This window comes from Podarcis liolepis (assembly GCF_965112155.1).
Source record: "Podarcis liolepis genome assembly, chromosome: 2".
In the NCBI taxonomy this organism is placed as follows: Eukaryota; Metazoa; Chordata; class Lepidosauria; order Squamata; family Lacertidae; genus Podarcis; species Podarcis liolepis.
In genome coordinates, this window is record NC_139555.1 from 18736355 (window position 1) to 18760736 (window position 24382).

Sequence of the window (24382 nt, forward strand, 5' to 3'; positions counted from 1 at the left end):
TTGTAGATTCAGGTACGTAGCCGCGTTGGTCTGACACATTAGAAATATATAAAATAAATTAAAAAATTGTCCAGTAGCACTTTAGAAACCAACTAAGTTTGTTCTTGGTATGAGCTTTCTTGTGGATGTGTATCTGAAGAAGTGTGCATGCACATGAAAGCTCATACCCAGAACAAACTTAGTTGGTCTCTAAGGTGCTACTGGACATTTTTTTTATTTTTAAAATATATTTCTAGTAGAATTGTAGAGTTGGAAGGGACCACGAGAGTCACTAATTCTGTCCCCCGCAATGGAGGAAACCAGCATGGGGCTCTGTGATTAAGAGTTTCATGCTCTGCTGTCTGAGAATTTTTCTTCCAGCATTCTCCTTTTGGAGTGGGACTAAGTCGAGCACTGCTGCAGGAATTCCCTGCCATGTAAGAGGCTGAATGAAAGCAAAGTTTTCGTCCAGCGTTTGGTAAGGGTTGTATGCAACCAAGTTGTCCCAGGACAATGGAAACTGATTTAGAGGGGGTGCGAGAAGTGGGAGAGGAAGTCCACCACAGAGAGCCAGTGTGGTGTAGTGGTTAAGAGTGGTAGTCACGTAATCTGGGGAACCGGGTTCGCGTCTCCACTCCTCCACATGCAGCTGCTGGGTGACCTTGGGCCACTCACACTTCTTTCAAGTCTCTCAGCCCCACTCACCTCACAGAGTGTTTGTTGTGGGGGAGGAAGGGAAAGGAGATTGTTAGCCGCTTTGAGACTCCTTAAAGGGAGTGAAAGGCGGGATATCAAATCCAAACTCCTCCTCCTCCTCTTCTTCTTCTTCTTCTTCTTCTTCTTCTTCTTCTTCTTCTTCTGTTGCACAAGCCATTGTCGTGCTATATGTGTTCTCCCTAGCAGAGAGCACGTGTTGCGGTGGGAGATACAAGCCACCCCAGTGTTGCTGGGCAGATTTGCGGAGTGACCCAGGCAGTGAATTGGTTGATTGGGTCGCCGGGGAGAATTGCTTGTTGCCAATTTTGAAGGAGGGGTCAGAGGTTTTAAATATTGGTCGCCCAACTTCGGGCGTCCTCTTGGCTGCTTGCACCGGATCACCCGCCCACCCTCCCCATATTGGGGGGGGGGGGTTGTTCGCTTGACCTTGCTATGCCTGTCATGGGGTCGTCTGCTTTGAGGCAGGGGCCTGGTAGGAATTTTGTCCATTTGGCTGATTGGCTGGTGCCATTTGGTTTTTGCCTACTGCATAGCAAATCGTCACAACTTGTAAGGTTGGCGGTTAGGCATTGGTTCAAATTGGTTGGTGGAGGGGTAAGTGCCTACCCCTCCAATGTTGGTGTGGAAAGGGAAGTCCGTTAAAGGAATCCAGGGGCTTGCCATTCTTTTCATCCTTGTCCCTGGCATCGGACTTGGGCCGTGCAAGCCAGCAGGAGCATGAGGGTGAGAAGTGAGGGTCTGAGGCTCAGCTTCATTTTCTCCCCAAAATTGTTTCCCTCACTGGCTTCCGCTGGAATCTGGAAGTAAGTTCTGTCCCTGGGCAAGGACGGATAGTCGGAACCAATGCCTAAGCAACCACTCACTTGTGTGTATTTAAATAAAGTTTTGGCCAAAATCGTGCCAAAAACCCAAACCAAAATTGATGTGTGATGTGTGAATTATTGGGGGGTGGCTTGGGGACCTTGAAATGCAACAACTTTGTTGGCTGCAATCCTCGGTGCCATTTCCTTGAAAAGCCTTGGAACGAGACGTTCAGAAGTGACATCGATATATAAAACATCTCTTCATCCTCTTTGTTCCCAGGGTAGAATTTCTGAACCTGATGGAGAAGTTCAGCTCGCATAGCAACACAGACTCTGTGAGGAATTCCCCGACACAACTCCTAGCTGGTGAGCTGCTGGTTATATATATTTTCTTTGTGCAGCGTAGAATATGTTTGGTGGCCTGGTGGCCTCCATTAATATTTCAGGTTGGTAGGAATGCTTGCATGAATTGGACGGTAGACCCTTAACCCAGATTTTACGTGTGGCTTGATGTTTGATGGACAGAAAGAAAGGACACCTCTGTTCAATCGATCCTTCCTTGAAAATCAGTTGAGCAAGAGAGAAGTGTGGCAATGCCCCCTAGGGGCTCATTTCACACATTGCAAAGCAGTGTCTTGGTCCTCATTGGTTTGTAACAGCATAAAGTCCCTTGCTTGAAGCGTATGTAACCCGAGGTACCACTGTAATTTGGGAACACTCTGAGGTGCATGAGTAGTTACTATACAAGGCAATTGCCACTAAATACAAGGTGTGACTGGAATGTTCGGCGAATGGTCACAGAAATCTGACAGCAAGAAATATTCAGACATGCAATCAGCATCGGAAACCCACAAAATGCGCACTGTTGTGTACGGAGATGAAGCCGTAACAGCGTATGAGTGGTTTGAGCGTTTCCGAGAAGGGTGGCAAGCCATCGAAGATGACCCTTAGTGTGGCAGGCCGTCAATGAGCAGAATGGCGGCAAACTTCTCCAGAGGTTTACAACAGTTCTATGAATGTTGTCAACGGTGCATTGTCCCAGAGGGGGCCTACTTTGAAGGCCTGTAAGGTATGTATGTTCGAATATTTCTCACTGTCCAATTTCTGTGACCATTCACCGAACTTTCTGGTCACACCTTGTATTAGCCTTATGAACAGCAAATGGAGGCAAAGACCAGCAAGCCAACTGCTCAGTACTAGTCCGGCCCCAAGAAACTTGTATGGCTCCTCTTTCATCAGTTTTGATCACCTGTGTTGCAAATTGCAGATTCGAGGTTTCCAGAAGGTAACTGAGGATATACAGTGGTACCTTGGTTCTGAAACTTAATCCGCTACGGAAGTCTGTTCCAAAACCAAAGCGTTCCAAAACCAAGGTGTGCTTTCCCATAGAAAGTAATGCAAAACGGATTAATCCGTTCCAGACTTTTAAAAACAACCCCTAAAACAGGAATTTAACATGAATTTTACTATCTAATGAGACAATTGATCCATAGAATGAAAGCAATAATAATGTACTGCACTATAAAACAAATACAGGCATACCTCTTGTTACATCAGTCTCCAGTTGCATTTTTTCAGGATACGAACACGGCAAACCTGGAAGTGTACACTTCCGGGTTTCATCCCACGCGCATGCACAGAAGCACTCTGCATGTCTTGCACATGCGCAGAAGTGTTCTGTGCATCTTGTGCATGCGCAGAAGCGGCACTCTAGTTGAGGACTTTTCGGGGTGCGAAGAGCACCCCGGAACGGATCAAGTCTGTAACTAGAGGTACCACTGTAAGAGAGTATTGTAGATGATAAAAATTTAATTTAATTTTTGTTCTTACCTTCACCGATGATGGTCATTGTTTGGATAGGGGGCTTTTATCCATTTCTGCAGTCACACAATCAGTCAGTCAGTAGCTGAACAGGGTTCTGCACAGTCACAAAAACAAATTAACCGAAAAAGCCTCGAAAACAAAAACGCAAAATAAAAAGTAAAAACAAAAGTGCCAAACTTAATCCGTTCCAGAAGTCCGTTTGACTTCCGAAATGTTCGAAAACCAAGGCGCAGCTTCTGATTGGTGCAGGCACCCTGGAAACAAAAGCCAACAACCACATTTGAGAACCAAGGCGTTTGAGAACCAAGGTACCACTGTATGTCCTTTTGCCTTTCTCTCTCCTTCTAAGGTAAACCTGCTGACAGCCTCTCTTTGGGATCGTCTTCGAGGTCACTAAGCCCACAGCTGCTGTATCCAAGCGACGTCATTGCAAACCACCACGGAAAGCCCCTGACAGCAACTTCTCTTCAAGCCACCCCAAAGTAATGTTTGAAATCATTTGCAGATTGTTTCTCCGTCCCCCTGCTCCAGAATTTGTGGGAAATACCTGTTGAAAGCGTGACAGTGTTAGCGTTCCAGAAGCCGTCTTACCCACCCTGAGCTGCCAAAAGCGAATGGAAGCAATCAAAGCAGAACTTGTATGAATTCTGACGCATTCATTTATTTCATGTTCTGTTTCTCTGCAAATCTGCTCGGAAAGCCAGTTGGCTGTGGAATTCATCAGGCATGGGCATCCGTTTCGCCCTGTCTGGTCTAGCACTGGTGGTTTTTTCTGTAAATGTGAATACAGTGGTGCCCCGCAAGACGAATGCCTCGCAAGACGGAAAACTCGCTAGACGAAAGAGTTTACCGTTTTGGAGGTGCTTCGCAAAACAATTTTCCTATGGGCTTGCTTCGCAAGACGACAATGACTTGTGAGTTCCTGCTGGTGTTTTTTTCCTTTCCCCCCCTTTTTCTAAGCCGCTAAACCGCTTATCAGCTGATCCAATCAGCAGATAAGCCGCTAAAAGCCGCTAATAGCGCTAATCCGCTAATCTGTCAATGGGCTTGCTTCGCAAGACGGAAAAACCGCTAGACGAAGAGAATCACAGAACGGATTCTTTTCGTCTTGCGAGGCACCACTGTACCTGCAGCAGCCTTCTGCCATGTTTGTGTGCTCCAGGTGCTGTGGACTCCAATTCCCATCAGCCCTTGCTAGCTTATTGGAAGGAGAAAAATAATCACCCCTTAATAACAATTTAAACAATTTATTTAATTGAAACAATAACATTATAGCATATGTATCCATATTTGTTCACTGATGCGGTTACACTTTTTTTAAAAAAAAACCCCAACAGCTTAGACTGAGTTTTAGCACACATGAAAAACTTAAAACAGATCCTTATTTCCTGATAGCCTTTGGGCTATAATGTAACTTAAAACTATCTTTAGAAAGATTGTTCCTCCAAAAGCATTTTATTTTAAAAATCTAATTTAAATTTTAAAAAAAATCCAATTTACAGAAAATCTAATTAAATGAAAAAATATCAATTTTTAAAATTATTTTTTTAAAAAATCATTGATTTTTATCCACCCTGCCAAGGTATCTTCCTTTGACTGCTTTGTTATCAAAGGCAGATTGTATAGGGATTCCTTCTGAGCCCACTGAAGCAGATTTGTCTTTTATGAGAGCAGGATTACATAAAGCTCTGCTCCGAAGGTTCCCGTCTGCACAGCAGTGCTTGATTCAACCTCTGGTTACACAAACAGCCACCTGTAGCTGCATCTTTTACACCGAAGGCAGCTCCCCCAATTAAGATGTAAGCATCTTGGAGCAACCTTGATGCCATAGCATCCTTAGGAGAAAACAAAAGGAGATGTCTGCTTCAGGCTGATCCTGGTGTTCCAGCCGCTGACCTTTGAAAGCTAACTTTGTTTTCTCTTCTTGTTTAGTGACAGCGTGTTTCAGATCATCACTGTTTCCAAGGGAACAGGCCTTGGCTTGAACGTTGTAGGAGGCATCAACAGGAACGAAGGGCCCTTGGTGCATATTCTGGAAGTTATTCCTGGAGGTGATTGTCATAAGGTAGATGAAGGGAGGGACATCTCTTCGCTCTTTTCCCCCTTTTTCGAGCTGGCGGTATTACTTAGTATCTGCTCAGGTGTTGTAAGAGCATTTCAAAATCGGATCTTATTTATTGTATTGTGGCGCTTTTCAAAATCAACTCCAGACTTCTCTGCTGTTCCCTTCCTTATGTTGATTTGTCATTAAACCGGACTTGAGAAAGGCAATCCTTTAAGTACAGTGATAGCTTGGTTCTCAAACGCCTTGGTACTCAAACAACTTGGAACCCGAACACTGCAAACTCGGAAATAAGTGTTCCAGTTTTCAAACTTTTTTCGGAAGCCGAACGTGCTCCGATTTGAGTGCCACACTTCAATTTTGAGTGTTGCACTGAGGTCTGCATTTTTGTTTTTGTTCAGCTACTGATTGATTGATTGTATGACTGCAGTACATTGTTTATTGCTTTCATTTTATGGAGCACTGGTTTTGTTAGATGGTAAAATTCATGTTAAATTTCTGTTTTAGGGGTTGGATTAATCCATTTTGCGTTACTTTCTATGGGAAAGCACACTTTGGTTTTGGAACGCTTTGGTTTTGGAACAGACGTCCGGAACGGATTAAGTTTGAGAACCAAGGTATCACTGTAGAGGACTGCCCTTTGTAAAGTAGGAGACATGGCCATCCTAGTGCCAAGGAAGGCAGTTCTGCACCATAAACTTCCCTGATAGATCTACCTGTCCATATATATATATATATATGTTGTTGTTGTTTAGTCGTTTAGTCGTGTCCAACTCTTCGTAACCCCATGGACTAGAGCAAGCCAAGCACTCCTGTCTTCCACTGCCTCCCGCAGTTTTGTCAAACTCATGCTGGTAACTTCAAGAACAGTATCCAACCATCTCGTCCTCTGTCGTCCCCTTCTCCTTGTGCCCTCCATCTTTCCCAACATCAGGGTCTTTTCCAGGGAGTCTTCTCTTCTCATGAGGTGGCCAAAGTATTGGAGCCTCAGCTTCAGGATCTGTGCTTCCAGTGAGAACTCAGGGCTGATTTCCTTCAGAATGGAGAGGTTTGATCTTCTTGCAGTCCATGGGACTCTCCAGAGTCTCTTCCAGCTGTTTTAGAGGTTGGATTAATCCATTTTGCGTTACTTTGTATGGGAAAGTGTGCTTTGGTTTTGGAACGCTTTGGTTTTGGAACAGACTTCCGGAACGGATTAAGTTTGAGAACCAAGGCACCACTGTAGAGGAATGCCCTTTGTAAAATAGGAAACATGGCCATCTTAATGCCAAGGAAGGCAGTTTTGCACCATAAACATCCCTGATAGGTCTACCTGTCTATATATATATATATATATAATTTTAGGGATGAAAATTAACTCATTACGGTACTTGGGCAGTCTGTTCCTCTGCAGAACCTCTTTCACTTAAAGTATTTCCTGATGTCTACAGCAGATGTCCTTGTCTGTCCTATAGGCAATGGATAAAGTAAGCAATTATGCCCACTCCTCAGTTGTGTGATCTTATAAATACTTGTAAAATAGCAACATAGTCACCCTTCTTAACCATTCTTTCTCTGGCTGAAATGCACCATTCCTTTTAGCTCTTAAAAAACTGCCCTTCGTCATTTTCGTAGCTCCTCTCTAAACCTTTCCCAAGTTTCCATCATCCTTCCTGAATTTTTTATGCCCACAATGGAACAGGATGCTCCAATTAAGTCTTACCAGCACCAGATTAATTCCCTAAATCTTTGAAACTGCACTCCGGTTTCCAGTCTCCTAAACTGATGTTATTGCCTTATTTGTTACCCCCTGCTAATAAAAGCACGTTCAGTCCTATTTAGTTACTGTGCGTTGTGTTTTCACTTAATTGCTACCGTTGAAACTAATGGGAGATATCTAAGAAGGAATTAAAGAAAAAAGAAAAAGCTAATGGCTTTTCATAATTCTAATACAAGCGTTGATAGAATTTACAGATGCTTTTTTGCGCTCCCTCAAGCCCTGGCTGGATCTAGAGACCTCAAAGGAGCGTTTCGGTTTAAAGCGTTGTCAATTTAAACAGGGAAAACAGGTAGGGGAAAACGGGACTCCACATCGCCACCTGGTGGCACAATGTTATATCGTACACACAACGCATATAAATCGCTTATTCTTTACCAGTCTAGCCAAGTCCCCCATGTGTGTAAATAGAGAACATGCCCTGCCGGGCATATTGTTTTCATCCCTGTCCCCTGAAATATCATCTCTCTCTTTATCTTCATGCTGCGTTACAAGCAGTGAAGTGTGAACCCCAGCGCGGCTAGATTCATATACGCCTCAAGTAAAACAAAAAGGTCACATAGAGGTTCAAAGTTGACTTGCTTTTAATTTTAGCCCAGTCTGGAAACTGGGCCGCAAAACACAACAAGAAGAGCACAGCACTGGAAATAATGAAGGCTCTCAGTGGCCTCCTGTTACAAGTCTCTCTCCCTTCTCCCCTTTCTCTTTATTGAACGTAGCAGCATGGAAAGCTTGTGTTGGGACCTCTGTTAGGCTTCTTTTTTGGTGAGATTGTATAGCAGAAAAAGCTCTGCGGCATTTGCGTATAACCTTTTGACCTTCATTAGAAGTTGGTTGGTGCCTTTAATTACCTTAAATGCTTTGTTTGATGTGCATGAGCCTAGGGCTTGGCGATCAGAAGGTCGGCGGTTCGAATCCCCACGACAGGGTGAGCTCCCGTAGCTTGGTCCCAGCTCCTGCCAACCTAGCAGTTTGAAAGCACATCAAAGTGCAAGTAGATAAATAGGTACCACTGTAGCAGGAAGGTAAATGGCATTTCCATGCGCTGCTTTGGTTCGCCTGGACCTGGAAAGCTGTCTGCGGACAAAACGCCAGCTCCCTTGGCCAGTAAAGTGAGACGAGCGCCGCAACCCTAGAGTCGTCTGCGACTGGACTTAACAGTCAGGGGTCCCTTTACCCCTTTACCTTTGAAGTTCATTTACCGTATTTTTCGCTCCATAAGACACACTTTTCCTTAAAAGTAAGGGGAAATGTGTGTGTATCTTATGGAGTGAATGCAGGCTATCGCTGAAGCCAGCAGAGCAAGAGTGATGGCTGCGCGGCGCCTCTTGTTCTGCTAGCTTCCCAGCGAACTGGGAGGAGGAGCGGAAGGGAGTCCTTACAGAGCCCTTTCCGTCTCTCATCCTGCTTCGCTGGGAAGCCAGCAGGAGAAGAGCCACTGCGCAGCTATCACTCTTGCTCTGCTGGCTTCAGCGATAGCTGCGCAACTTGCTCTGGCTTCTCAGTGAGGTAGGAGAAGGGACGGAGGGCAGCCCGTCAGTCTCTTCTCCCACCTCCCGGAAAAGTCAACAAGAGCCACTCTATCTTTAAAGAGCTGCGCCGAGCGAACGTGTCTGCGGCTTTTGCTGGCTTTTTTTGTTTTCTTCCTCTAAAAACTAGGTGCATCTTATGATCGGGTGCGCCTTACAGAGCGAAAAATACAGTGATTATAGCACAGAGAGAGAATACGCACGGCTGTCAAATTTTTAACTCCTCCTTTTGAAAGCGTGCCAATCTAAAGAAACCTATTTATGCTTGTTTACGCTTTTCTCAAATTTAAGACCCAAGTCCCACCCCCTCCAAATCAATCCTACAATTTATAGGCAGTTCGGAGCTTTAGCTGTGAACTAGCTTCAGATGTGGTTTGTGTGTGCTGTTTGGCACCAGTGCCACCAGAGGCCGCTGTTGTCACTTGTGTTGCTTACCACTGCCAGATAAGACGTATTTTAGCCTAGTCGAAAAAATAATAAGCACTGAGGAACAAACAAGATGCTGTTGCTCAGTGGTATAGCGTCAGAAGTTATAAAGTGGCATCTAAGAAAGCAAACCAGGATTAGCTTCTTGTGGAATAGGCTGTTGCATGCATTTTCATATACAGTGGTACCTCGAGTTGCAGACGCTTCAGGTTACAGACTCCGCTAACCCAGAAATAGTACCTCAAGTTAAGAACTTTGCTTCAGGATGAGAACAGAAACCGCACAGCGGCGGCATGGCGGCAGTGGGAGGCCCCATTAGCTAAAGTGGTACCTCAGGTTAAGAACAGTTTCAGGTTAAGAATGGATCGCCAGAACGAATTAAGTTCTTAACCCGAGGTACCACTGCATAGGCTGCTGGAGTGTATATTAAAAAGCAATTAATGGTTTAATCCTGTGCATGATAAAATAAATGTGTGGCATCCCTTCCTTTCTCTTGCCATAGGTGAAGTGTCAAGTAATCACTCTTTTCCTTATCCATTGCCATATCTGGGCTCAGGGTGGGGAGGCGTCTTAGCCCACAAGCTCACACTCCGGCCTCTGCCTGATTTCCTGCTCTCTCTTTCTTTTTCTAGCCATCCTTTCCCCAGTGGTGACAGCGGCCTTCATTTGATTAGTGTCGGTTTATTAACTCGTGACATTCCAACCGGGCATCCCTTTGGGATAGCCTCCAGGCATTGCGAAGCAGAGATTCTCGCGATTGATTTAGAGCAGGCATAGGCAAACTCGGCGCTCCAGAGACTACAACTCCCATCATCCCTGACCACTGGTCCTCTTAGCTAGGGATCATGGGAGTTGTAGTCCCAAAACATCTGGAGGGCTGAGTTTGCCTATGCCTGATTTAGAGGATCTCTCAGTGGTTAGGGAGGAAGGAGGGGCATTGGCCTCCTTATTGACGCATTCTGCCCTGAAAGTTTCGGTTCAAATCCTGTACCTGCCTCAGTTCTGTGTCAGTAAAATGGGAATAATCAGCCTCTCTAGTTTTGTCAGCCTGGTACACTCATAGAATCGTAGAGTTGGAAGGGACCCTGTGGATCATCTAGTCCAACCCCTTGCAATGCATAAGGATGTGTGTGGCTGAACATCTTTATAGAGTACTTTCGTGCCTTCAGAAGTGACCTGTAGGCTTAGAATTCCTGTTGTTTTCATGTTGACAGCAATTCCATACCCTCCAATATTTCTCTGATAAAATTGGGATGTCTTATTCCATAATAATAATACTAATACTAATAATAGTTTTATTATTTATATCCCCACCTATCTGAGTGTGTTGTCCCAGCTTCTCTGGGCAGCTTCCAACATACATACAAACATAATCAAACATTAAACATTTTTTAAAAAAACCTTCCCTATACAGGGCTGCCTTCAGATGTCTTCTAAAGGTTGTATAGTTACTTATCTCCTTGGCTGGGGATGGTCACATAACTCCATACTCCCCAACATTTCTCCAGTGAAAAGAGGGTTGTCCTACTGTACCCTTCAACATTTCTCTCATGAAAATAGGGACATCCTAAGGAGAAGCAGGACATTGCTGGTTCAAAGCAGAAACCGGGATGGCTTCTTTAAGTCCGGGACTCTTCCTGGAAAAAAGAGACACTTAGAGGGTCTGCAATTTTCACGGACTGAATTGCTGCTTGCATTGAATTTTTTTTTAAAAGAGCCTCTTTTTTAATTTTAAGTGTAGAGCTTGGCAAAAACAGAAATGTGATGTGCTGTAGGCTAAACGTTGGTTTGAGCTGAGTGCAAAAGCGCTTTTTCTGGCCTCATTCTCCACCTCCCCAGCCACCCACCCACATTTTCCTGAACTGTGCGCTAAATTATTGGTGCCAAAGTCTTTGGGCTCTCCGCTGTTGCATCTGGTCAGGGTCCAAACGTTCGCCGAGGTTGTATGTATAGCTGTTTGAAACTGGATCCCTTACCCCCACCCCTCTGGTGCGAATTAATCCAGCTCAGAGCTGGATTAACTGGTACAGAAACTTCTCACAAACTGTCTGTGGCTTAATTCTAAAACAAAACGACCATCTGTGTCCAATTTTGTGCCCAGTGAAATTCCGCTGATATCTCTCGCTGATCTGTTACTCTGTTCTGCAGCAGCAAAGTAGTTCAGCTCCTAATGCCAGCTTCTCCCTTCCAGGACATCTAGTACTGCCTGATTATCCCCTTCCCTGTCCCTTATCCTTTTTTTATTTTTCATCCTCTGGCATCCATGCGGCAGTCCAGTCCATCTATTGCTGATTCCGACAGCTTTAGCTATGAGGACTTGGTTCGCGTCATCACAGTGGCTGTTGCTCCTCATCAGGATAAAATACAGTGGTACCTCGGGTTACATACACTTCAGGTTACATACGCTTCAGGTTACAGACTCCGCTAACCCAGAAATAGTACCTCGGGTTAAGAACTTTGCTTCCGGATGAGAACAGAAATCGTGCTCCAGTGGCACAGCAGAAGCAGGAGACCCCATTAGCTAAAGTGGTGCTTCAGGTTAAGAACAGTTTCAGGTTAAGAACGGACCTCCAGAACGAATTAAGTACTTAACCCGAGGTACCACTGTAGTGGGAATAAAATACAAGCTTCACCTACAAGGACCCCTTCTGTATATTTTGCGCTCTCTCCTAAATCAAAAGCAGAGTTATCAGGCTGAAGTGCGGGTGGCGCTGTGGTCTAAACCACTGATCCTCTTGGGCTTGCCAATCAGAAGGTCGGCAGTTCGAATCCCCGCGATGGAGTGAGCTCCCGTTGCTCTGTCCCAGCTTCTGCCAACCAATCAGTTCGAAAGCATACCAGTGCAAGTAGATAAATAGGCAGTAGATAAATGTGGCAGGAAGGTGAACAGCGTTTCCATGTGCTCTGGTTTCCATCACAGTGTCCTGTTGAGCCAGAAGTGGTTTAGTCATGCTGGCCACATGACTTGGAAAGCTGTCTGTGGACAAACACCTTCTCCCTCGGCCTGAAAGCAAGATGAGCGCTGCAACCCCATAGTCGCCTTTGACTGGAATAAACCGACAAGGGGTCCTTTACCTTTACTTTACCTCTACAGACAAACACACACATATAGTGCAGTACTGCTGCGACCCTATTAGTTCAGAATGCATGTAAGGGTACCAACATTTTTAATAGGCTCCCATTTCTAAAACCTCTTCCAGGGTGTCCAGTCTGCTGAATAACTGTAGGAATGACGTTGTGGAGAATTTGGCAAAATTTTTGAGTGACGCCATGAAATAACGTCACCATATATCTTTAGAGCCACCTTTGTTCTTCATGATGTCTGGATAGTTTTACCTAAAAGTGCCTCCTACTTGTGGTGTGTTCTGATCCATGTATACAACACACTCATTCTATGCCAATACAGGAGACTGAATTGATAAAACCTGCCTGCACGTAGAAAACTTGTGCATCTGGGACAAGGCTCTGCTCGAATTCCTTCTTCTAATATGCAAGCTGAGAGTTGAGGTTTTTTCTTCTTCCTTTGTATTCCATAGAAGGTTTTTCACTGTTGGCTGCTGGTGGTGGTTAGATTCGTTAGTCACTTGTCACACACTTGACCTACCACATACTTAAAAAACAGAAACACGAATACAGCATAGTATTAATTTATCCTGGAAAAGAGAAGACTGAGAGGAAATATGATAGCCTTCTTTAAATATCTGGAGAGCTGTCACATGGAAGATTGAGCAGGCTTGTTTTCTGCTGTGGGACCCAAACCAGTGAATTCAGTTACAAGAAAGAGAGTCCAACATAACCATGGGTAGGCAAACTAAGGCCCAGGGGCCGGATCCGGCCCAGTCGCCTTCTAAATCCAGCCCACAGACGGTCTGGGAATCAGCGTATTTTTACATGAGTATAATGTGGGCTTTTATTTAAAATGCATCTCTGGGTTATTCGTGGGGCATAGGAATTCATTCAGTTTTTCCCTCCAAAACATAGTCCAGCCCCCCACAAGGTCTGAGGGACAGTGGTGTAGTGGTTAAGAGCAGTAGTGTCGTAATCTGGGGAACCGGGTTCGCGTCTCCGCTCCTCCACATGCAGCTGCTGGGTGACCTTGGGCTAGTCACACTTCTTTGAAGTCTCTCAGCCCCACTCACCTCACAAAGTGTTTGTTGTGGGGGAGGAAGGGAAAGGAGAATGTTAGCTGCTTTGAGACTCCTTCGGGTAGTGATAAAGCGGGATATCAAATCCAAACTCTTCTCTTCTGCTGAAAAAGTTTGCTGACCCCTGAGCTAAATATTAGGCAGAACATTCTGATGGTAAGATCTGTTAAGCCGTGGAACAGGCTACCTCAGAAGGTGGCAGACTCCTTCATTGGAGGTTTTTGAGCAGAGTCTGAATAGCCACCTGTCGTGGATGCTTTACCTGTGATTCCTGCATTGCAGGGGGTTTACTAAATGACCATTTCGGCTCTACACTTCTACGCAGTCATACCAAAAGCCACATACAGTTCATAAACTGAGCAGAGCAAGGGGCAGAGATCAGCCTGCTTCAGTCGGGCAGTTATTTATACCAGGCACTCTGATTTGTTATTTATTTGTACCAAGAGTCTGGCACTCTTATCAGATCAAATCTGGCCCTCCCCTTCTCTAAAAGGCAATTTGACAGACTGAACAACCTTGGGAGTTTATAAATTTGGAGTTTGCCTTGACCTCTTAAGGCAACTTGATTGCAAAAACAAGTGCCAACGACTGTCCTTGTTCTTGCTAGGATGGTCGGCTGAGAGCTGGGGACCAGCTTGTTTCCATTAACAAGGAGTCATTGATTGGAATCACCTATGAAGAAGCAAGAAGCCTAATCAACAGAACAAAGCTGAGGTAACAACTGCCCTACAAAACAAGTCCTCTGAACGTTGCATTTTACATCCGTCTGTCTTCCCTAGTATAGATTTGGTCGATTTATGTCTCTAGCCCTCATGATTAGAGAGAGAATTTTGGATATGTGTTGTTGGAAGTGCTAAAATATAGAGCTGTTAAAAAGAACTCCCTGTCTCGCGGGCATAAATCCTGATACTTTTGGGCGCTGTGATTCTCCAGTGGTTTGACCCCAGCCCCATAGACGCACTCCATTGTTTCCCAAGACAGATGCCATCTAAGCCCAAACATTCTGGGCTGGTAACAGCACATTAAAAACGTAAAACCCTCGCAGATTTGGCCCTCCTAGCCATCAAGAACAAGGGCAATAATTAAAAACAAGTTGGTGCAACAGATTTTTGTCCCACTGAATTTTATTGATCCTCTAAACATCACTTGCTGCCTGACATATTTTGATGATTACAGGGAGGTCTTTGTTATTTCAGGAAGAATGCAACGTACAATACCTGTGTCCAACCTGTGACTTCATTTTTAGATCTAGCTCCTCGTGGGAAATCGCTTTCATTCGGCGTGAACCTCTTTCCAGTCAGGCAGAAACTGTGCCGCCCCCCTCTAGCCTGTTAACTTCGGATGGATACGAACTGCAGCTTCCTCCATCTTCGTCTCCGAATGAAAGCATTGACTCAAAGATGTCTATTCTGAATGTGGCAAGTATTCTCTGAAAACCAATTTAAGCGTCGTCGGTTGACAAAGGGGCAGCAATCAGCAAGCAAACTGCTAAACTAGATAGATTATCCAAGTCCTGCTTGTCGCAAATTTCACAGGCAGCCACTTGTTTTAGCAGAGATCAATTCCTTGACCTCTTCACTTACACTATATGGTCTTTCAGAAGGCACAAGTGACTGGCGGTGCAGTCCTATATATGTCTAGCTTGGAAGTGAGTCCCCCCTGGCAGGGCCGGATTTAGGTTTGATGAGGCCCTAAGCTACTGAAGGTAACGGGGCCCTTTATATGTCCAGCTGTCCTTTGTCAACAACAAATTGTCACTGTTTTTTGTGTTGAATATATGCTATACATTGGTACCTTGGCTTACAGAAGCTTCAGGTTACAGACTCCGCTAACCCAGAAATAGTGCTTCAGGTTAAGAACTTTGCTTCAGGATGAGAACAGAAATTGTGCAGTGGCGGCACGGCAGCAGCAGGAGGCCCCATTAGCTAAAGTGGTGCTTCAGGTTAAGAACAGTTTCAGGTTAAGAATGGACCTCCAGAACAAATTAAGTTCTTAACCCGAGGTACCACTGTATGATAATTTATGGACCTAATAGGTATCTAAAGCCATTTGCACATGCAGAATGTTGGCACCTTATATATAGAAATGAGCAAACCGGTGATATTTTAGGGAGCAGGCTAGCAGGCGGGGCCCATTACTTACATCATAGGAGCCTACACAACACAAAACACTGTTTCTATATGTAGGTTTGGTTTTATTTGTTTTTTATCTTATATTTTGAAAATGTACATCCAGGTTTTCCCCCTTTTGGGGGGGGGGGCAAGAAAGTGGGACCCTAAGCTATAGCTTGTTTAGCTAGTCTGTAACCTGAAGCGTATGTAACCCGAGGTACCACTGTACAGAAATCCGGCACTGCCTGCTGGGTTCAGTGGGACTTGTACCCAACCACGTACACATAGCAGTGATGGGCAGCTGGCAGTCCTATGGCGAGATGTAGCTCTCTGTGTAATTTTATGCAGCTGACAAGGAAGGGAGCAAGAGAGTTGTGTTACTCGCCCAGTTTTGACTTCAACCAACCACCAGTGTGCATTTCATAAATGATTGGCCCTTAGCAGAAAAAAAAGGTTCCCCATTCCTGTTATATAGGACAGCAGCCTCATATCATTGTAGAGTTGCAGGGGACCCCAATGGTCATCTAGTCCAACCCCCTGCAATGCAGGAATCTTTTGTCCAATGTGGGGCTCGAACCCACAGCTCTGAAATTAAGAGTCTCATGCTCTGCTAACTGAGCTATCCAAAGGTTGCCCCGCCCCCCTAGTTGAAAGCTCACTTTCATTTATACCATGTGTGCCCCAACACACATATGTTCCTTATTTTGGTACATTTAAAAAAAATAATCATCAAATCTTCCTTTTCTTAAGAAAAAACTCACCTCAATTTATATTGAAGTTTTCTTGTCTGTGTTGGTCCGATGGAACATAAGTGGCAACCAAGGTTTCTTTTTGTATGTAGGCAAATTGATGAGCTCCACCAGCTATTGAGATATGTTGAGATTTTGTAACTTATAAAGTAGCACTATATGTGTTGGCAGTTAAGAAGATCAGGAGAAAAGAACTACCGTATTTTTCGCCCTATAGGACGCACCGTCCCATAAGACGCACCTAGTATTTTTGGGGGGAAATAAAGGGGAAAAAATTATTTCCCCCCAGGCGCGGGGCTGGGGCAGCCCGAGCTTCCCCAGCCCCCAAACAGGCAGCTCTCTGCAAGCCGTGGGAGCCCAGCGGTGGCTCCCGCTGCTTGAGGAGAGATCCGCGAAGCCTGCACGCGCTGAGATCAGCGCGCACAGGCTTCAGGATGCCTGCAACTCTCCCCAAGCAGCGGGAGCGTTCCCGCTGCTTGCCGAGAGGTCCGCGAAGCCTGGAGAGCGAGAGGGGTCGGTGCGCACCTACCGCTCTCGCTCTCCAGGCTTCAGCGAAAGCCTGCATTCGCCCCATAAGACGCACCCACATTTCCCCTTCATTTTTGGAGGGGAAAAGTGCGTCTTATAGGGCGAAAAATACGGTAGATAAAATAGTCAATTGCAAAGGTCATTCGGACATTTAAGCTGGCTCATTCCACCTGATAACCCCTTGCTCTTCTATCGTATGCAACAAATAATTTTTAGGAGACGTGATCGTGGTTTATTGTATCTGCAGTGCCTGAAGTTTTATGGTTTTTTTATGGACGCGGGTGGCGCTGTGGTCTAAACCAGTGTTTCCCAACCGGTGTTCCGCGGCACACTAGTGTGCCGTGAGACACCGGCTGGTGTGCCGTGGGAGGAAGGCGGGCGAGTCGGGCGGTGAGAGGCGGCGGCGGCGGCGAGGATCCGCGTCGAGCCGGGGGCGGCTCCGCGGTGGTGGTGCCGAGCGGCGGGGCAGCGCGCGCAAAAGGGAGGAGCGCGAGACAGCGGAGGAGGAGGAGGCCGGCATGTCCGGGCAGCAGCAGCAACAACAGCAGCAGCAACTCCCGCCGCCGCCCCCTCCTCCGCCCGCTATCGCCGCCGCCGCCTCAGCTGCCCTCGCTCTGCTGCCTCCTCCCACCCCGGCAAGGGGGAGGGGAAAAACTTTCGCTTTTGTGCGTCCCTCCCGGCGTGACGCTGCGCGCTGACGTCACGGGGCGGGGCTTTAATGGTGGTGTGCCGCGAGATTTTTTTCCGGCTAACAGGTGTGCCGTTGCCCAAAAACGTTTGGGAAACACTGGTCTAAACCACTGAGCCTAGGGCTTGCTGATTGGAAGGTCAGCGGTTCGAATCCCTGCAACGGGGTGAGTTCCCCTTGTTCAGTCCCAGCTCCTGCCCACCTAGCAGTTCGAAAGCACATCAAAGTGCAAGTAGATAAATAGGTACCGCTCTGGTGGGAAGGTAAACGGCGTTTCCATGCACTGCTCTGGTTCGCCAGAAGCGGCTTAGTCATGCTGGCCACATGACCTGGAAGCTGTCTGTGGACAAACGCCGGCTCCCTTGGCCTATAGAGTGAGATGAGCGCGCAACCCCAGAGTCATCCGCGACTGGACCTAACGGTCAGCTTTACCTTTACCTTTATGGTTATTGTTGCTTTTCTCTTCGTTCCCTTTGTGAATGATGCCATGGCCTTTGGCTAGTGCAATAAAGTTGATGATGATGATATGTTAAGCTCTTCCTCAGTTCAAACAGTCGAGAGGAAAATACATTTTTTAAATTAAAAAGGAAAGAAAGAATAAAGAAGAATTTCTCTGCCAAGCGTGCTGTGTGGCTTCTTCCCGTAGCCAGCATCCTGTCATCATTCTTAGTATGGAGGAAGTAAGAAAGTTTGAACAGACACATGATTCCTCCTTCTCTCCACCTCCCTTCCCCCTCCCAATAAAACCCCAAAGCTCTGCATGAAAAACATGCTCTTCTTTGAAATATAATGCTAATACAGCTGGAGAAATTTCAGTGAATAACATTTTTATACCATTCAGTTGGATGTCCTCTTTTAAGCATTATTTCGATGAACTGGGAGTCTATTTGAATCCTAAGCATGCTTTCTTTGGAGTACAGTATTTTTCGCCTTATAGGGCGCACTGGCCCATAGGGCGCACCTAGTTTTTTTGGGGGGGGGGTAAAGGGGGAAAAATTATTTTCCCCCCAGGCTGGGGCGGGGGAAGCCCGAGCTTCTCCAGCCCCCAGAACAGGCTGCTATCTGCAAGCCTTGGGAGCCCGGCGGGAAGTCCTGCCGGGCTCCCAAGGCTTGCAGAGAGCTGCCTGAAGCCCAGGGTGTGCCCTGCTGCCCCGGGTTTCAGGCTGCAGGCTGCTGTCCACAAGCCTTGGGAGCCCGGCGGGAACTCCCGCCGGGCTCCCAAGGCTCGCGGATAGCTTCCTGAAGCCTGGAGAGCGAGAGGGGTCGGTGCGCACCGACCCCTTTCGCTCCAGGCTTCAGTGAAAGCCTGCATTCGCCCCATAGGACGCACATACATTTCCCCTTCATTTTTGGAGGGGGAAAAGTGCGTCCTATAGGGCGAAAAATACGGTAAACTCCATCAGACACAAGAGGAGCATAGATATGCATAAGACTGTACTCTTTCTCAGCACTGTTGGGTATAAAAAGCTCCCTTGGGAAATGACAAACAGACGGAGGAAAGTTACAGATAGGTAGCCGTGTTGGTCTGCCATAGTCAAAATAAAAAAATTCCTTCCAGTAGCACCTTAAAGACCAACTAAGTTAGTTCTTGGTATGAGCTTTCGTGTGCATGCACACTTCTTCAGATACACTGAAACAGAAGTTGCCAGACCCTTCTATATAGTGAGAAGGTGGGGAGGGGTATTACTCAGAAGGGTGGTGGGAATGGGAGATTGGCACATAGCTGAGATGAGCCTGTTGACGACTCTTAATGACTGCAATAGGTCTTACAGGAAAAGGCAAGGGGTGAGAAGGTGAAAAATTGCTAAGTCATGTATAATGAGATATGCCCGGGCATAAATCTGACATCAAGAATCACAAAACAGAGAAACCAGTAGGAGAACACTTCAATCTCCCAGGACATTCTATACAAGATCTCAAAGTAGCTGTTTTACTACAAAGGAATTTCAGAAATAGACTGGAAAGAGAAGCTGCTGAATTGCAACTCATTACCAAACTTAAAACCATGGAGAGACCTGGTTTGAACAAAGACATTGGATTCTTATCTCATTATACATGACTTAGCAATTTTTCACCTTCTCACCCCTTGCCTTTTCCTGTAAGACCTATTGCAGTCGTTAAGAGTCGTCAACAGGCTCATCTCAGCTATCTGCCAATCTCCCATTCCCACCACCCTTCTGAGTAATACCCCTCCCCACCTTCTCACTATATAGAAGGATCTGGCAACTTCTGTTTCAGTGTATCTGAAGAAGTGTGCATGCACACGAAAGCTCATACCAAGAACTAACTTAGTTGGTCTTTAAGGTGCTACTGGAAGGAATTTTTTTATTTAGACGGAGGAAAGCAAAACACGATAGGTCATACATTACATTGTCCGTCCCCTTGCATTAGATTTGCAACCTGAATTTTTCAGTAGTCTTGCATGTCGCTGAGATGTGCCTGCACTGTAATGTATAAAGCAGAGTCCTTGAAAAGCCATGAACACGTGGGAGCCAGTGTGGTGTAGTGGTTAGAGTGTCAGACTAGGAACCTGGGAGACTAGGGTTTGAATCCCCACTCAGCCATGAAAGCTCACTGGGTCACCTTGGCCAGTCACTCACTCTCAGCCTAACCTACCTCGCAGGGTTGTTGGGTGGGTAAGATGGGAAGGAGGAGAACCATGCACACCACTTTCAGCTCCTTGTAGGAAAGGGTGATCTACAAATGAAATCAATCAATCAGAGCTTCCCTGGGACATGTGATCAAATGTTCCCTTGCTCCTTTTTTTTTTAGCCGTTAACACTTTCTAGAATTCTGTGACGCAGTACGAAACAGTGGAAATTCTCAATGCTACTGGTTTTTTTGTCAGAAAAGGACAGGGATCTGTCTGGCAAGAGCTATACGTTCCCTGATGGAAAACCTCTACGTGCTTTTTGCGTAATAAATGGCACCGAGTTCCTGCTTTGGATCTCCTCGTTCTCAGGACCACCACCGTAGCCACTGTCTGTGTAGAGCTACTAAGAGAAATTGGACATTTTAAAAAAAGCCATGTCAGGGAGGTAGGAGTGTATTGAAGCCTTTTTCCAGCCTTGGATCCAGTGTGGAATTCCTTAGCTAGGGGCCCTCCGTCGGGAGTGCACTTTTACCAGTTGCGCAGTACTTAAGGTTGCCCACATATCTGATGGAATGCAACCTCCCGTTCTTTGTGGCTGGCGGTTTGGCTTGGTGTCCACGGATTGGTCCGGAATGCCAAATTAAGTTCCTTTTGGCTTCTATATCTTCTCTCGCTCTCTGCAGTTAACAGTGTCCCTTCTAGCGTGGTTGCATCACTGCATGAGTTGATAGGGTGGGGATGGATTTCTTTGCAGCGGCAGGCGGAGAAAAACTAAATAACCATGGTTTATTCCAGCTGTTCTGGGGCTGCTTGAAGAACAGTCAATGCAGACCACTCTTCCAAAGCTGCTTAACATAATTCTATGGGTGCATGTTTCAAAGGGAACCAGTTTCTTTTAAAGCTTTTGCTATGTATTGTATATTCATCTGAAGTTTAGATAAAGCATTAGGCAGGACTTCTTTTATGTAATCAGCCTGTGTGTGTGTGTGTGTGTGTGTGTGTGTGTTTGGTTTTTAATGACATTTGTTTGTTTGGTCCTTGACCTACTTTACCAGAAGGCACCTCCTTATTTTGTGTTTTTTCTTTCATAGACGAAAGCCAGATTCAAGAAGAGAGAGCAATCTCCCGCATTTTCTGCAAACAACAGTACCGCTGATGCATCTGCTGGGGGTAAACGCTCACTTCCTTGCTTTCTCATCACATAGTTGCTATTGCCTTTCTCACAGGAGTAGCATTTAATGTGTTTACTTTTCCTTTAGAAAAAGCCTCTATTATGCACCAATTGTTGCCCTAACACGAATGAATGGATTGCCTAGCAGTCCCTTTCCAATATAATGGCCATTGACTATTTTGTGGGATGGCTGAACAAGGATGGATTGTCCTTGCTTGTAACCAGCAAGGACAATGCACCCTGTCCTTGCTCATTTGTCTTCTACAGCTATAGGATTGACACCTGGGGTTTGGGGCTGTGGGTGCCAGGGCCTGGTCCAAAGCTCATGATGTAGCGACCTTTCTGAAGCTAAACATATCTGGGTCTGGCTAGTGAAAGGATGGGAGACCATCAAGGAGGCCCATGTAAGTCACCTTGAGTGCCATAACGGAAAAGATGTCAGATATAAAGAGTGGCGCTGTGGTCGAAACCACTGAGCCTCTTGGGCTTGCCAATCGGAAGGTTGGCAGTTCGAATCCCCGTGATGGGGTGAGCTCCCTTTGCTCTGTCCCAGCTTCTGCCAACCTAGCAGTTTGAAAGCACGCCAGTGCAAGTAGATAAACAGGTACCACTGCAGCGGGAAGGTAAACGGCATTTCCGTGCGCTCTGGCACTCATCACGGTGTCCTGTTGCGCCAGAAGCGGTTTAGTCCTGCTGGCCACGTGACCCGGAAAGCTGTCTGCAGACAAACGCTGGCTCCCTCGGCCTGAAAAGCGAGATGAGCGCCGCAACCCCATAGTCGCCTTTGACTGGACTTAACCATCCAGGGATCCTTTACCTATAAAGGGAGTAATAAATGGTTTTCAAAGTCTGTTTCAGGGAATACCAAGGTTGCAGGTTCGATCCCCATTTGGGGTAGCTGCATTGCAGGAGGGTTGGTCTAAATGACCCTCAGGGTCCCTTCCAACTCTACAATTCTATGAATATGGGGTTGTCCATAAGCTTCCTCCCTGAGAATATCTGTAACGCTGGACAAGCTTGCCCTCCATGACAGCTCCTCCCTAGAATGCCCTCCCGTCAGATGTCAAGGAAATAAACAACTACCTGACTTTGAGAAGACATCTGGAGGCAGCCCTGTATAGGGGAAGTTGTTAATGTTTGGGGTTTTACTGCGTTTGATGTTTTCATTTGTTGGAAGCCACCCCGAGGGGCTGAGGCACCCCAGTCAGATGGGCGGCATACAAATAAATTGTTGCTGTTGTTTGAGTGTATTCTAGGATAAGCCCTGGTTTCTGCAGCAGTAGTTCCATTCAGTAGGCCTGGCTGGAGCCCTGCATGAACTAACGCTCCCAGAATGCTTTGCAATGCCACACCAGGCACCATTGGCAAACAAATAGACATGGACAGGCTTCCCTGGAAGTAGGCAGATTGAAAACCTGTCAAGCTTATATAATTAGTAATCAATAGGCTCACTTTGGCACAGCATGGTGAATAACACCGGCGTATCTGAAGATCCAGTTGCCATAGAAACTTAAGTATTTTCCAGTGCTTATAGGACTCTGCGCTTAACATATGTTTGCCACGTGTATATTAAGGATATAAAATGAGTGTAAAAGCACCTTGCATTTTGTTTTCACATTTGCCAAAGGTTGGGTAGGAGGCAAGGGCTCAGGCATAGGCAAAATCCTTGTTTTACCTCCAAGTCGCTTATGCCTTATGTCTTAAACAGGCAGTAGGCAGTTCATGTGTACGTATAGCTATAGATGCAAAAATGTGTTGGGGTATTCTAAAAGCACATGCACCTTGGGTGGTAGAATACTGTATGGGTTGTCTAGTGTTGGTACAGTCATGCTTGCTCCACCATGCATATAACACACCGGTCCGGAAAGACCTACATAGGCTCCCAGTACATTTCCGAGCACAATTCAAAGTGTTGGCGCTGACCTTCAAAGCCCTAAACAGCCTCAGCCCAGTATACCTGAAGGAGCGTCTCCACCCCCATTGTTCAGGTCACTGAGGTCCAGCACCGACGACCTTCTGGCAGTTCCCTCAATGCGAGAAGTGAGGTTACAGGGAACCAGGCAGAGGGCCTTCTCGGTAGTGGCGCCCACCCTGTGGAACGCCCTCCCATCAGATGTCAAGGAAATAAACATCTATCTGACTTTTAGAAGACACCTGAAGGCAGCCCTGTTTAGGGAAGTTTTTAATGTTTGATGTTTTATCGCGTTTTTAATATCCTGTTGGGAGCCACCCAGAATGGCTGGGGAAACCCAACCAGATGGGCAGGGTATAAGTAATAAATTGTTATTGTTACTGTTATTGCTATGCAAATATGCAGGCTTTGGGGGATGTTTTAGAAAGTTTTGGTGACTTGGCAGGAGTCCAAAGAAATGCCCCCTCACCACAAAAAAGAAATTGTGTACATCTGTGCCACAGCCTGTATCAACTTATTTCTCTCTTCCTCTCCCTCTCTCCATCTCCTGTTTCCTTTTGATTGTTTTTTAAAAAGAGGTATCACAGGTGCAAGCCATGTGCCTCTCTCATGATATGACCGTTCATGTTTCAATAATGTCTGTTTGATCCACAGCCCATCATTCCCCAGTTATCCTCCAGGTTTTTGTGTGATGTTCCCACACCCACACAAACCCTCATATCTTGGCGGGTTCGTACAGGAAGGTCCAACTAGTATTTCAGCAGCATCCATCAGTTTCCATTTGAGATCTGTAATAAACATTTAAATTGCATCTTGCTTACCGTTTAAAGGGGGGAGGATAACAAACACGAGTTGATTCTGGTATTCAGGTGATTAGCTCCAGTTGTTTGAACAGCAGGAGTTCGGAACACATCCTTCAGGAGAAAAAGTTCCAATTAGATTTCCAATTAATGTGCAGCCTGTTGTCTCTTAGCTGTTGGCCCCACGTGGAGCGATGATTATGGACCACAAAGAAGGAAGATTTCCCTAAACCCCACTGTTCGTCTCCAAGCAGATAAACTAGAGATGGTAAATATCTTCTGTCTTATTTTTTACCTTTGTTCCTGTGGCAATTTGGTGACAGAAATTACTATTCCACACGGGTAAATAACACTCGTGAGACCAACGGTTTGCTGTGCTGAATCGACATGAAATTATGATGAAATTATTTAGCAAATATTGAAATGGTCTGGCTGGATGAAAATGTTTTTAAGCTTTGGATGCTACTCTTTCTGCTGCGATTTCCTCTCCTAGCAGCAGAACTGCCTTTTGCAAATGTTGCAGGAACCTTTAGCCCAAATCTAGGGAAAGTTGTGCTTGAGTTCCCATTGACTTTATATCCCATTAATT

At 45.9% G+C, this 24382-nt stretch overlaps 1 protein-coding gene across 1 annotated transcript in view; it reads left to right on the top strand.

The window, feature by feature from the left end:
• Positions 1-24382, top strand: part of STXBP4 (syntaxin binding protein 4) — a 136778-nt gene that overhangs the window by 8886 nt on the left and 103510 nt on the right. Inside the window, exons 2-8 of the mRNA XM_083490006.1 lie at positions 1780-1865; positions 3673-3805; positions 5256-5388; positions 13849-13955; positions 14488-14659; positions 21002-21080; positions 23967-24061. Coding sequence (XP_083346132.1) covers positions 1780-1865; positions 3673-3805; positions 5256-5388; positions 13849-13955; positions 14488-14659; positions 21002-21080; positions 23967-24061 — 805 coding nt within the window. The remainder of the gene's footprint in view (positions 1-1779; positions 1866-3672; positions 3806-5255; positions 5389-13848; positions 13956-14487; positions 14660-21001; positions 21081-23966; positions 24062-24382) is intronic.